This window comes from Anoplopoma fimbria, chromosome 9, assembly GCF_027596085.1.
Source record: "Anoplopoma fimbria isolate UVic2021 breed Golden Eagle Sablefish chromosome 9, Afim_UVic_2022, whole genome shotgun sequence".
Lineage (NCBI taxonomy): Eukaryota > Metazoa > Chordata > Actinopteri > Perciformes > Anoplopomatidae > Anoplopoma > Anoplopoma fimbria.
In genome coordinates, this window is record NC_072457.1 from 30,373,454 (window position 1) to 30,388,335 (window position 14,882).

Below are 14,882 nucleotides of genomic sequence, written 5' to 3' on the forward strand. Positions count from 1 at the left end.
AAAAAAAATGTCTTAATCAGATGATGGCCGATTGGTTGCCAAATTGCATATGGAATGTTTAACAGAATTCAACCAAGGCCCACTCTAACATGATTTGTCAATACTACTCGGGCTACAAAACAGGAACCAGAAGTTGTCCGATACCAAAACCTTTTCCCGTTGCCTACAGATTTTGCATTCGTATGCGGATATCTGTTTATAGAGATTAAGTCAAACAAGTATCCAGCGTCATATTGATCCACAACCTTCCTTTGAAGATAAAAAACATATTATAACATTATAATGACGTAGTGTGAATACATGAAGTGATTCTGTGAGCGATTATTATCATTGTGTATGAGCATGAACTGAAATATTTTCCCTCTGGCTTGTTTATTTTCTCCAATACCAAAACTAGGAATCAACCACAGCAAGTGAATATGTTTACTGCTTACCAATGAGACTAAGGTACCACAAGTAAATAAAATGAAAAATGTGTTTTCCAGTATGTGATACTGCTGTAAGAATAGTCGAATGATGTATAAAATTGATATCAATCTCTTGTATGCAGCTAGAAGCTAAATTTCCTCCCTGTAATGGACTCATGAGGAGAATCAGACAGCGATGTGATTTGTTAATGTCTCAATTCATAGACCTCATTGCATTCCCACAGGATTCAGGTACATATTCATTCTACACAAGGATGCACAGGTAAAAACTGTATTCTACAAGCTGAAAACCGAGCATACGTCAGAGGCTGAATGGGTGGTGAGGTCAGTGGAGAGAGCTTTTATAGAGGCTTATGCAGTGTCTTTTCAGATCCGTCCAATCTCTGTTCAGACCTAAAACCCACTGGCCTTAGTCAAATATCTGCTGAATGCACTTCCGCCAGATGAGGCTTTCAATGTAGTATTTGCTAATTAGAGATGCATTTTTACCATCCAAAGGAAAAATGTATTGGCAGAACTGTAAATGCTAACAACTCAAAGTGAGGCACTGTCAAACATAAACAATAGTTAATCTCAGAAATGAGTCAAGCTTGGAAAACAATTCTAAAAAGCATCAGTCTCCCAGCGGTTATAGAAACAACCATATTTGTATCATTCCTGAGCTATTTCAATTTTAATTTATCATTTAATTTTGACAGCTGAGATCGGCTCCAGCACCCCTGCGACCCTTAACTGGATAAGCAGGTTACGGAAAATGGATGGATGGATGTATCTCACGTCATAAACGGTCACCCCATATTGTAAAATTTTACACAGCAGCATTTGCATCGTTATACGTTTTAAGAATAAAGCATGAGACTTCACTTTGGCCAAAAATAAAGTTTGAAAGGAGGCAGTGTCATACAGGATTAACAAACTCAGAAAATCTGAGCATAAACAACAGAATACGAAAGTATAACAGAGCAGTCTGGTGTTTGTAGAGGTGTGTGGTTACTTTGTAGCAGCCTGATCTAATGAAGGTAAACATGGAGGTCATGCGTAGTGACACTGTACTCTTAAATTGATAGCTAGCTGCAGATTTATCAACATATGTGTCCTGCTGTCATCAGATGGCTGCATTGATTAAATGAACTGAAGGTTTAGCTTTCTAAACAGTATAATGCAGCTGTGGACAACAGATACTGTAAGAATCATTCATTTGTAAATTAATGCAGACTGATTAACTCGCATTTCTGCTTTAACAACAAAAAACGGTCATTTTTATTGCCAATTTAAATCTATCTACTGCTGGGAATTGTGAAATAAAAATGGTTGATTACATTTCAAACCTTATCTTGTTACTGATGAGATGAGCATTTAATCCAAGTATTTTGTTTGCTCTTGTTGAAAAAGTGACTTAGTGCCAAAAAAACAGATGTGGTTCTGAGAAGTCTGTTCTCACCATAAAGTCCATTTTCAATATATTACCAACAACTCTCTCTCTATGGTACCTCATTTAAATAGACCTCCCAGCTTTTTGTGAATCTACAGACACCTGTGCTGAGCACTAAAATATCACACAAATGTGCAAAGCACAATTTCAACATCCACAACATAGACAACTCAAAATACGGAACGGCGCTGGTCGTTACAACCCCCACGAAAATAGGGCCGTTAGTCTGGAATGGTAGCTAATAAAGGATATATAATAATAATAATGCCAGTTTGTTTGTGTTGATCTGTCCCAAAACGCTGAATTGCAGAATTATCCTCAAATCTACCAGGTAGTAATGGTTCTCTGGTAAACAGTTTCCTTCTAGATCAATTTAATATTCTTACTAGTAGCACTTAATAAAAATCAAGGGAACATTAAGTTGAAATATTTCACCCAGAAAAACTGGTAATGAGGAATAGTTGTCAAGATAATTTACTCAAAACCAAACTTGTCAACCAGCTAGTGCCTCTAGCTGAAAAGTCAAGGGATCACCAAAGTCATTGGGATCCCTCCTCTGGGGAACACAAATGTCTGTTCAAAATGTCATGGAAATCAAACAAATAGTTGTCGTGATATTTCAGGCTGGAACAAAGTATTGAAACAACCGGCAGACCAATTGACATTGCTTTCCCTAGAAACAAGTCTGCTTGTGTGGCTACGAATTCTCAGCACAATTGTTTCTCCTCTGCTCTAATTGTTATGGGATGATACTACTTCCAGAGATCGGTGATGGGTCTCAAAAATGTGGATAGAGTAATAAGTAGTAAGTTAGCTTTTTGTTATCCAGAAAACTAGTCAAACTTTGGAATGCACCAACGACTATGGTTTATACATAACCAGAAGTACAGGAGGCCTGGAGTTCAGAGATGAAGAGGAAATTGAGGGATTATTATGACAGCAAGGTGGCCAAACCTTAATTGGATCGGTGAATAAGTTAGAGCGAGTGTGTGGGTGCAGAAGTGGCTATGTACATATTAAACTTTGACGAGGGAAATTAAGTGGATATGGTGCGAAGAAACTACTAAACTGCTCCCAGGGTGGGTGGAGGAGGTGGAACGGGAGGAGCAGAGTGTTTCCTCTGGTCCCTGCGGAGCCAGCTGTCTTCCACAGCTCATTACTCCTTCAATCAGCCTTCCTGTCCCAAGTCACCGTCTCTATCAGTCACGTACTGGAGGGACTGCTGGGTGATCTTAAAGTGAATCTGCTCTGTCACTCACCTACAATAATCATCACACATATCACAATCAGTATGTTCAATGAAATCATCTAAAATATAACTATGACAGTGTTTGTGTTCTGAAACTTTCTCATTATGGACGTTTCGCTCCTCTTTTCCGAAGGACTTTGTGTCAGTTGGCTCCTGTTGATGTCTCTAAACCTGGTCCTGTTCTAATATCATGTTTTGAATTCACTTCATCATCCTCTCTTAGGATCTCTTGTTTCTTCTTCCCCTTTCGGAGAGGAGAGAGTCTCGACTCCTCCAGAACCTGCACTGCATCCACAGGGAGGAACGGACGCATCCTCCTGATGTTGAGGAGAATTAATCTGCAGGAGCGGGTTGTCACAGAAATACTAGGACAGCTGATCATGCGGTTTCACAGCCAGGTTCCTTCGAGTCCGAGCCATGTATTCCACAGCGGCTCCCTCATATTGTTATTATGCCCAGTTGAATTGACCAATATTATCCTCAACATTAACCTTAATGTTGTTGTTGTTGATTTGTTTGCTCTAACCGAACAGTAACGCGCTGTATATTAGGTCCAGTTGACACAATAGCTTTGGTAGCAGTTGTTAACTGTTATCTGGGTCAGATTGTACTTAGAACTTGTCCAGCTGTGTAAAATAATAAATTAAAATTAGAATAAAATAAATAAATAATAAAACTTAAAAATGTAATACATAATATAAATAAATAATAATACAATTAATTATAAAAGCAAAACGAAAACTAAAAATATCTTAACTTGTTGCCATTTATGTTGCTACTTTCCACAGATGTAGTTACCTATCTAGCAATATAGTAGAATTCTTAATCCTGCCTACAATGCTCCAGGTGGTTTGAATGTTTCTAAAACTAGAGTACAGTTCTCAATGAGCACAACATGAGAGCAACTTGAACAAATCAGAGACGTGAATGGAGAAATGTCCAAAGCTCCATTTCAAACCTGCATTCAGTGAGTGTTTGACACTGAAAATGTTTTCAGTAGGGTGATCTTATAAAGTTATAAAATCTTACAGCTAATGAGCACACGATAATGTCTTCACTTCAAAATGGTAAATGGTCGGTAGATGTAAAATCCATCTTGTAGTAACATGTATAATGACTACGAGAACAAAATAATATTTGCATTTCAACTGCTTCTAACCATGTCTCTCATTGTTACATAAGGTCAAAATAAGCTGCTCATTAAGCGGCAGCCGGCTGCTAAGCTCCGGTACAACTGCTCTTCTTTCAAAGCAACATTTCCAATGATAATACATTATGATGAATGTGCTCTGCTTGAATAAGACAAATTAGAGGGTCCTGCCCGATCAGCATAGAAACATGCTTCATTACTGTTCTCACTTTGAATTTACATCAAAGTGCACTTCTAGGGGTATGCTGGACACATTATGCTAATTAAAAGAGATTTCCTTAACATAGAGGGGCGTTGACCTCGCCTACAGCACAATTCAGTTTAAAGAAATATCCATCCTAAATTAATTCACATTTTCTACAACACCAGACAACCGATTTTAATTTGTGTATTTTTCTCAAGTTTCTCTTTCAACTGAACAGCACAGAGAAGGACTGTAGTGATGATGTCACCTATAGAGAGAAATCCTGGAGCGGCTCCGACAGTGAATCATGGAAGAACTGTTGGGAGTAGAACGGTCGACAGCTGCCGCTGTGATTTTTACCGTGATAGGAGCAGAAATTCTGACCTCACAGCTGTCAGCCTGACATTCAATTGAAGCTCATTTGCATAAACAGTAATCAGCAGGTGTCACTTACTGATGACATCATTAGGTATATTTAGGTAGATGGTGTATGTCTCTAGAGACTGATTAAATGAGGTATACAATCAGTTGCTGGATTTAATTTATATATACAGAAGGGGGACAAATAAAAGGAAAAACCTGAATAAATGGAGATGTCCCTCTTAATGGTTTAATTAATATGATGTGAAACATAAGTTATGACCTTCCCAGTCTCCAGACCTCCCCACCCAGTTTAAAAATGCATGGAAGATTTCTGAGCAACATGTTAGACTGCGCTCTCAGCCCCAATCATTAAAAAAACAAAATGAGGGAATATTTCTTTTAAAAATATGGTTCTCATTCTTCTAGCAGGGTTCAGAGATTCTATGCGAGAGCAATAAGAGTACTGGAGCTCTTTTGGAGGATTGTGGTGCTCCAAACCATCGTTGTTTTTTTCCCCATTTGTACGTCATCCATCTGTCTGTTTTCAACCCGTACAAAAAGATGAGTCACTAGTTGCTGGTGCGTCACCTTTTTTCAATTTCTATCCTTCTATGGAGCATCATGGATGATTCAAAATGTCAAATTATGTGACATCACATGGACATCAGCTGGGGATCTTTGTTACATTTAACATTTTATTACATGGGACAAATGGACAGCTTATGAAACCCATAATGACTATAACCCATAACTGAGTATTTTTGATTGTCGTGGATTTTAAACACTGTACTATATTTCATGGCAATCCATTCAATAGTTTATGATATTTCTCTTGGCAAAAAAAAGTGGTGGACATAAAAACTGCACCATCAGACTGACTGACCTTGCTGACTCTAGAAGCCCTCTTCTAGCACGGCTAAAGTACGCACCCTGCACTTTCCCCTCTTCATCTACAGTTTTTTTTTTCTTTCCTCCCCTGCAAACCCCTGGTGTGTCTCTATTTTCAGAGGCTCACCTCCTCCATCCCTCCCCATCCATCGCAGCGGTGGGGAAATCCCTGGAAGATGGCGCTCCATCAGTAATGATTTTCTGCTCAGCTGAGCAATGAAAGGCACACATGCACTCACTCTGCCTTGCTTTACCCATCTCTCTCTCTCTCTCTCTCTCTGTGTAAACCCCATCATCCATCCCTCAATGCATCTCATTAAAGTTTTAAAGCCAAGGTAAGCCAACACATCAGTAAATCCTTCCATCCGCCCACTCTAACCTAGCCAGACCCCACCCCATCCCTTCCTCATTTTCTCACCGTGTCTCACTCTGGGGCTGTGTAAAATTAAGGAAAAAACAGCTCGGCACGTGTTTATATGGAAAATAATAACTGTACAGGAGAGAAGGCAACAAACTATAGGAAGATCAGGAAGAGGAAAGAAGTGATGAGAGGGAGTTGCAGCATCTTTGGAAACTTAGAGTTTTGGGTCTCTCAGGGAAAGCTGGAGAGCAGGTTGATGTAGATGCAGGCTACAGCTGGTATGTTCAATGTGGTGGGGAGGTTTCTTGAATGCGCAAGGTCTTTGTTTAATAAAATGATTATTCTCTACCAAACCTGGCAGAACACTTATGTAAACTATGTGCTTCTGAGAGGGACATTACTCATTTCAAACAATGTTGCCTCCTCCAGGGAAACACTCATTTGTGGCATGCATCCTTATAGAAATACAACATGGGTGGAGATATTTATTTTTTATATTCCTTCCAATTATCTGTATTTATTCTATTACTGTTCTTTCCATGTGTAATTACCTGATAGCAGGTCAACAGCATATGCCACACAGAAGTGGTATACATCATCTGAAAGATTCATTTGAGATTTAGCTAAGCACTGTGTGACACTTTTTTCTAGCCATTAATCAGAAAGAAAATAATTAATTACGTTTTGAAAGTGTAACGAGGCTGAGAACATTACGATGGAAGTATATGGCCATTCCCATGCTAATGATACCATTTATTACACATATTTGGTGCTAAATCTAACATTTATTTACCACTCAAGACTTGATAAAAAATGAATCCTCCAAAATGCTGCATTAAGACCCCAAGAACTTGAGGAACACCATAGATAAAGTCATGCTGTGATTTAGTATAAAAAACTTTTGATATTTGGAGATTTATGCAAGAACAGCTTGGCGAACAGAAGGATAGCATGGCGAGCACTTCTGTTCTTAAAAACTGCTCAGAAAACAACATTAATGTCAATATACCTAACGATAAAATGCATCCTCTGAATAAAGGATTAATAAAGTGGGCATGTCTGTAAAGGAGGGACTGGTGGGTGCATATAAAACCCAATTTTCATTCCGATATCTTGAGGGGAGAGGTCAAGCGACCCCTTTGAATATGGCCATGAAAGTTTTTTATTCTTCTCCTTCCTGATAAGCACGCACGACATGGTTGGTACCAAAGTATTCCTTATGTTCCAGTTTCAAATGATACCAGTACGTCTACTTGATCTAAAACTTTGCTTGCTACAGACTCTGAAATACAGTAAATTCTGACAAGGACGTGGAGGTTAAAGGCTGAATTAATTAATTTATAAATAAGTCATAAGATTGAATATTCTCCTTGGAAGCATTGGTGTTCAAGTAACATTTATCCTAAAGGAGCATATCAAACTCAACTATGTGAGCTATGTAAGGAAAATTCATATATAATGCGTATATACAGTAACATGACTGAATTTCCTCTGTTTCATTACTGACCAGCAAGTTAAATTCATTAATACTGAAGCTTGACGTTTCCCCAAGCAATCCACAACATCCCTTTGTTGAAGGCAGAGGGTTTTAAAGAATGGCTCAGTCAATATCATCCAGCAGGCTTTTAGTAACCTGTTCTCCGAAATGTGATGTTGGTAAGGGATATCAATATTAATTGCATAATACTGAGACCTCATTATGCTGAAGGTCGTGGTGGGGTGTGGATTTAGAGTGGGGGAAGATAAATGAAACTCTTCAACATTTCTGGCAGAGAAAAAAACATTCAGCTAGCTGTAGGACACCTCCTGAAGACAACCTGCCATTATCACTTACAGACTAAAAAATGTTTTATCCTCTTTCAATTTTGTAGATGAACGCTTCTTAAATCCTCCCTGGGACTTTTACTGTTTGCATCGTGAATTAAGTCATTAAAATGTAAAAAACTGTGCAGGTAAGTAATGATTTATGGCACCACAGATTACACTACCTGCACAGATATCTGTGTAATCCATGGAAGATAAACTGCTCACCTACTATTTCACATAACAAGGAATGTCTTTAAATCCAGCAGTCTATTTCTCACATTGTAATTATTTACTTTTTCTTATTTTTTTGTGTCACCCTCTCCAACCCTCAATGTATTAGAAAGTAACCATATTCACAGTCTTAAACATAGTGTCATGTAACATGCTACACTTAAGGAACAAAAACTGATGAAACCACTACGGGAAATCAAATATTAACATGTAATATCCAGGGATTCAAGTCATAGACTTACTGACCATCCCTGTTATTTAGCACCTTGACAATACACTGTCCAGGGAAGGTGCACATGCATGTGTTTGCACATGATCAGGATGATACCACCTCTGCCTCATTTTGACCAAGGATAACCCCTACAATACAGTGTAAAACCAGACACCATCGTGGGGACCAAGTGCGGTGCCAATGGCCTCTTCTCCACTTCCTGCCCCAATACATCAAGAACTTTCAACTACACAGCTGTAAAGACAGACAGACCGACAGAAATATTAACACCTGGTTAACTACTAGAAACCACTTCTGTGGTACTTCCCACAAAAGTAGATGTCTCCAAGACCAAATTTTGCCATAATGGCACACGCATACTGACTCACAAGGTGCTGGTAACGAATAAGAATAGGTAAAGACTATGAATATGACCGAGTATTGGAAGCCAACTTTTGACACTTTGATACTTGTTGCTTCTGACAAATTGCCCTACATACAGAATGTGTATGTGGAAAACGGATGACATATCTGTGTGTGTGTGTGTGTGTGTTTTGTGTTGACAGGGGATCGGAGGTGATGCAATCACCTTTGCCTCGGTGTGCAAGCCCCACATGTTCAGTGTGCCCCACCCACAGCTGACTGTCTGATGCAACCCGCGTGCTCCCGCCATGGTTTAGCTCGAAGCTCCATCAGTACAGTCCTCTGAATGATGCATCATGCTGCTTTTACATCAGGCCAATGTATCAGCCGAATCTGAAAGCATTTCTTCTGAATATCTTTCACCGAATTTTACTGAAGCGTCCCCTGCGGGGATCATCATCCTTGCATATCTGTGGATGACGTCGGTTTACATTTTTCATCATAGCTGAATACTGAGCAGGGTCGGATTTCAGAGGAAGGTTTGTTCTCTGCCGAGGCTGACGCGGATGCTTCGAGGCTTCGATTACCGTTGCCATGGTAATTGAAGTCCAAAAGGTATTCAAAAGCATCGTTCTTTTTATTTTTATTTTTTATTATAGGCTATGCATTAGCCCAAAATCACAAATAACCCATGAATTAAAGAGGAAGGAATAGAAATCTTAAATTACATTATATGCACTGTATCTTTTGTTGAGCGCCAAAACTAGTGCAAAACTGAATCAGTCATCAGCAGAAAAGTTTTTCAAATCCTTCCAGAGTAGAAACTTTCTATAACATTTCTTACCCGCTAAGAGAAAGTAAACAAAGGCTCTCATCCTGCTGTTTAAAGGCTGTTTGGCTTCATTATCGGAAAACACTGCTTGAGTGTTAACAGTTCGGTGACAAAACTCCCAGCTACCCCTTACTTCAGCATAAAATTAAGACATTACCTAAATGTACCATCTGGAATGTTTCAAACTTTCAATGCTTGGTAGGAAACTGTGTGGCAGAGAGAAGAGGAAATTAAAGTGTGAGAGAAACATTACCATCTGAGGGCGATCTTGATGGGCGTGGTGAGGCAGGAGGTGAAGAGGTCAGCTGGGAGGTCGGGGTTCATGGGCAGCAGCTCGCTGGCCTCGCAGGCAGCCAGCTGGATGCAGTTCTTCATAGAGGGCGGCAGTGGCATCTGAGCGAGCGGGTGGCTGGGGTTAATGGCCGCCACCTGAACAGACAAAAAAATGACTGTTTGTTCACATTCATTTGGGTGAATGAAATTTGAGTTAAATCTGTAAACTAAAATGTACAATATCTATAAAAAGTATTCACCCACCTTGGATGTTTTCCCCCTTTGTTGCTTTTATACATGAAATCATGGTCAATATAATTTGGCTTTTTTGACAAGAATTTGCAAAAAAAGCCTCTTTCATGTCAAAGTGAAAACAGATTTTTACAAACTAATGTCAGTTAATTAAAAATATATAGTGTAAAATAAGTGTTTGCATAAATATTCACCCCCTTTAAAGTGACTGACCTAATTCAACAGAGGTCCAGCTAGTTGACACCAGCAGTGTCACAATTAGTGAAATGGAGATCACCTGAGTGCAGTTGATGTGTGTCAAGTGATTGTAGTATAAAAACACCAAACTGTGTCTGGGAGGTCCAGTCTCTGGTTCATCAGTATTCCTGCTACAATTGCAACATGAAGACAAAAGAACACTCCAAGCAACTCAGAGAAAAGATCATTGAAAAGTATAAGTCAGGAGATGGCTAGAAAAAGATCTCCAACTCACTGGACATCCCACAGAGTTCAGTTAAATCCATCATTAAGAAATGGAAGGAGTATGGCACTTGTTTAGATCTGCCTAGAGCTGGCCGTCCTCACCTGACCGGGCAAGAAGAAGACTGGTGATGGAGGCCACCAAGACACCTACACCACTCTGAAGGAGTTAAAAGCTTCAGTGGCTCAGATGGGAGAGACTGTACACACAACAACTGTTGCCCGGGTTCTTCAGCAGTCGAAGCTGTATGCTCATATGAAATCTCGCCTGGAATTTGCCCAAAGGCATGTGGGAGACTCCAAGGTCAATTGGAAGAAGGTTCTTTGGTCTGATGAGACAAAAATTGAGCTTTTTGGCCATCAGACTAGACGCTATGTTTGGCGAACACCAAACACTGCACATCAACACAAACACACCATCTCCACCGTGAAGCATGGTGGTGGCAGCATCATGCTCTGGGGATGCTTCTCAGCAGCAGGCCCTGGAAGGCTTGTAAAGGTAGAGGGGAACATGAATGCAGAAAAATATCGCCAAATCCTGGAGGATAATCTGACTCAGTCTGCAAGAGAACGACCCCAAGCATGCAGCAAAAGCTACACAGGAATGGTTCAAAGACAACAAGGTGAATGTTCTGGAGTGGCCAAGTCAAAGCCCAGATCTCAATCCAATCGAGAATTTGTGGCTGGACTTGAAAAGAGCTGTTCATGCCCGATCCCCGAGCAACCTGACAGAGCTTGAGCTGTTTTGCAAGGAAGAATGGAGAATAATTGCAGTGTCCAGATGTGCCAGCCTGATTGAGACATATCCACACAGACTCAGTGCTGTGATTGCAGCCAAAGGTGCATCTACTAAATACTGACCTGAAGGGGGTGAATATTTATGCAATCATTTACTTTACCTTAAAATTTTTAATTAATTGACATTATTTTGTAAAAATCTGTTTTCAATTTGATATTAAAGAGGTTTTTTTTGCAAATTCTTGTCAAAAAAGCCAAATTATATTGACCATGATTTCATGTATAAAAGCAATAAAAGGGTGAAACATCCAAGGGGGTGAATACTTTTTATAGGCATTGTATCTGTGTAAAAGAATATGGTTCAACGTATCTGAAGACTGCAGCAACCACAGTAAGTGAGCTCAGTATGAATCTGGGTTTCAGACCCAAAACAATAAATTATTAAAAAACCTGACCTATTGGCAAGGGAACTGAATGACAAAGGGGTCAGAAAGAGATGAGGAGCTGTGTGACAGATGATCTGACGTTAAAGAGGTGACACACCAGACAAAGACGTGGAGAGCATCCCTTTGCAACAGCCACATCTGTTGACACACATTTATAGAAAAATGTGTTTGAGCTGAGCTGTTTTCAAAGTGTTTCCCTTTGACAGAGACCGCCGTTTGTCGTTTGCTCTGATATTATAGGAGCCAGAAATAGAAATTAGCATCGACACAAATTAAAGTCTTGGTACTGTGGCAGTGCAAGAGGGAGGACGAGAGAAGCAGACAGGATGATGAACTTGAGGTGAAGACCAGATAAGACATGAAATAAAAGGTCAGGGACAGATTAAAGAGCAGCAGCTTCAAGGCTGATAGAAACGATTTGTAGTGAACCAAGGGGGACGAAATACAAAGCAGAAGGAGCCCTCTTTGGTAGCTCCGTACTAAAAGTAAAAACAAGTTGAACAACTAATCCGAAGTCTCAGTGTGAGTTTTTGGAAATGTCCAGGTGAAGCCATAAGCACCCTGTTACCACCTACACAAGTCTGCTCTGACTGTTTTGCAAGCTGTTGTTGTTGATCCTCAGATTTGGCATCAAATCATCGCCCTCAGAAAACTTTTCTACAAAGGCTATTCTGCTATTAATTTGGTCACTTGTCAACAAACTTCGATTAGACCAGAGATGCATCCAGTTTTGTATTCATCATCTGCTGTACCTCGTTCGTCTTCGAGATGTTATTCAGTCATCATGAGCTGCTGTATTTTGTGCACCACATTGGGAATTGAACCCTCCCCCTCGTTTTTTATCTGGTGCAGAACAAAAAGAGGAAAATGTGAATGCAGAAGATACAAATCAGTGTTTTATTCAGATTTGCCACCTTGTAATAAGAACCAAAACATTCAAATTGACGCACCACCAGAGACATTTTGAGAACGTAATGATAATGTGATAGTTCATCGATCCCAGTGAGGGGATTTTCCTCTTGCTTGCTCCCTAAGCAGGCGGTCTTTAGTGGTAAACAATCCTCTCGCCCATTCTAAATACAGAATTAGATGTTATTTCCACTCGCTGGGACAGTTTAGTCAATACTTGCGAATATGAAGATCGAAAAAAATCGAGGAGGCTTGCATATGATTTGAAGCTTTAATTAAATTTGGAGCCCTTGACTATTTGTCTGCTCATTTTGCTGTTGTTCTGTTGATTTCTTTTCTGGGAGTTCAATACAGCTTTTGTGGTTTGCTGAGAAGATTTTAATAATCTGTGTTCATTTTGCAGCCCTGCCCATTTTTAGTAAGAAATTAGGAAAAAAGATTATCATATCATTATTCGTATCATCTCCTCTTTTCTGCAAAACAAAAACTCTCTACCATTCCAAGAAACATTATAATGTTGCTCATCCATTTTTAATCTAGTTCTTTTTTTCCTTGACAGCAGCAACATGTAGTGGTGACGCGTTAAAGGAATACAATAAGAATTCAGTGCATTTTCTTTTTGCATGTCTGTTCTCTGTTAAAACAAGTAATATAAATGATATCACTCTTCTACTCTGGACTGCAGCTGCAACATTCAGTCATTCTTTACACAGGCTAGCGCCCCAAAAGTGAAGCAAAAACATCTTGATGGCCTCCTGATGGCTGGCTGATAGTTTAAGAGGTGCTTGATTGGATAGGCAGCAGAGCTTTCTATGAGCGGAGCAGGCACTTTAAACGTCAACATGATCACAATTAATAATCAATTTATTGCGTTTCCCTGTCAACAATGGCAAATATAAAACTGATAAAATATAGATCCTTTCTTTTCTGTACTATACTGTGTTTTGTCTTTGCTCGGTCTATCAAGAAACTTGACTCAAAAGCTAACTGAAGATTTTGGGCAATTCTTAGATTTTATTGATTTTGCGTCCACTTCTGTCTTTTAACTTCTTTATTATTTGAGTTGAAAAATTTGCAACGGGTTCATTGATGCTCCCTCCGAAGGTTGAAATGTGCCAATTTAGGTTTATTTTGAAGCATTTGGGTCGTCAGTTAACCACAAAGTTTGCAGTTTGATCCCCTTCTCCTCCTGCCAATATGTAGAAGTGTCCTTGATCGAGATACCAAAACCCAAGTTGCTCCCTGGGTGCTTGTCACTTGCTCCGACTGTTGCTTAGTTATGTGGATGCATTTCATTTGTATCTCCACCACGAATAACGCTCCTAATTGACTCTCCATTGGCTGTATTTTCGTTCTGAGTGGCACAAAAAAAGCCACAAACCAATAGATTTAATTCCTGCTCAATTTCACGAACTTCCATGATACTGGGCTGTAAATGCAGAGGTCAAATGTACCAGTATGTGTATGACCATTGTGATACTTTTTTTGCCTTTAATAGGCTGTTATCCTATACTGAACGCCTTTCCTAGCTCACCGTAAATACGTCCGTAACCTGCACACTGTTGGAGAAAGACCTGTATTCACCCTGAAAAGATGCGTACTGCAGCGGAAAATGTTGTTTCAAGTGCTAAAACTCTTTCTGTGTTTGCAAACACTTTGGCTACAGGCACCAAGTGTGAGGAATCTTCAGACTGTCTGGCACAGAGTGGGAAAGTACACTAAAAGTCCAGGCAATCAATGTACACTGTCAAAAGACCACATGCAATGGTATGAGCATGATGCGCATGTGTAAGAACATACACAGACAAACACATGAACGCTACTTTCATCTACAGTAGACCCACCACACAACCACAAGCACAGCAGTGACGCACCCGAGCTCCTGAATGTAAACTACTCCTTTGACCTCCCAGCTTGCTCTGTGTTGCATCTCAGCATCTGATGCAAGTTGGGGTAAACCCACACTACCCGAGGCGAGCACTGAGGTGTCCTTGTCTTTCTGCGCCCAGAGGGTGAGTCGAGTCAATTAGAGGATGAGACAAAAACAACAAATACGACAAAAGATCTAGCAGACTGCCAGGAAAACAAAACAGGAAGCAGAACAAGAAAATGTGCTGTCTCTACTGTAGACCTTGAAAATTAACTTGGGGAAAAAAGCAACAAAAAAAGTAAAGAAAGCATCAGTGGCCTGATTCAAATGTTCAATAAGGTTTTCAGTTAAGCTAATCAAACTGCAAAAAACACAAAACTGGATTGTGTTGAGGCACTGTAGATTTATGTAATGCCTCCGTACTCCTGTATATCCTG

General features: G+C 39.8%; 1 protein-coding gene across 3 annotated transcripts in view; it reads right to left on the minus strand.

Moving 5' to 3' along the window:
- Positions 1-14,882, minus strand: part of rptor (regulatory associated protein of MTOR, complex 1) — a 146,960-nt gene that overhangs the window by 79,282 nt on the left and 52,796 nt on the right. For all 3 annotated transcript variants that reach the window (XM_054604164.1, XM_054604163.1, XM_054604161.1), the window contains exon 7: positions 9,752-9,927. In XM_054604164.1, coding sequence (XP_054460139.1) covers positions 9,752-9,927 — 176 coding nt within the window. The remainder of the gene's footprint in view (positions 1-9,751; positions 9,928-14,882) is intronic.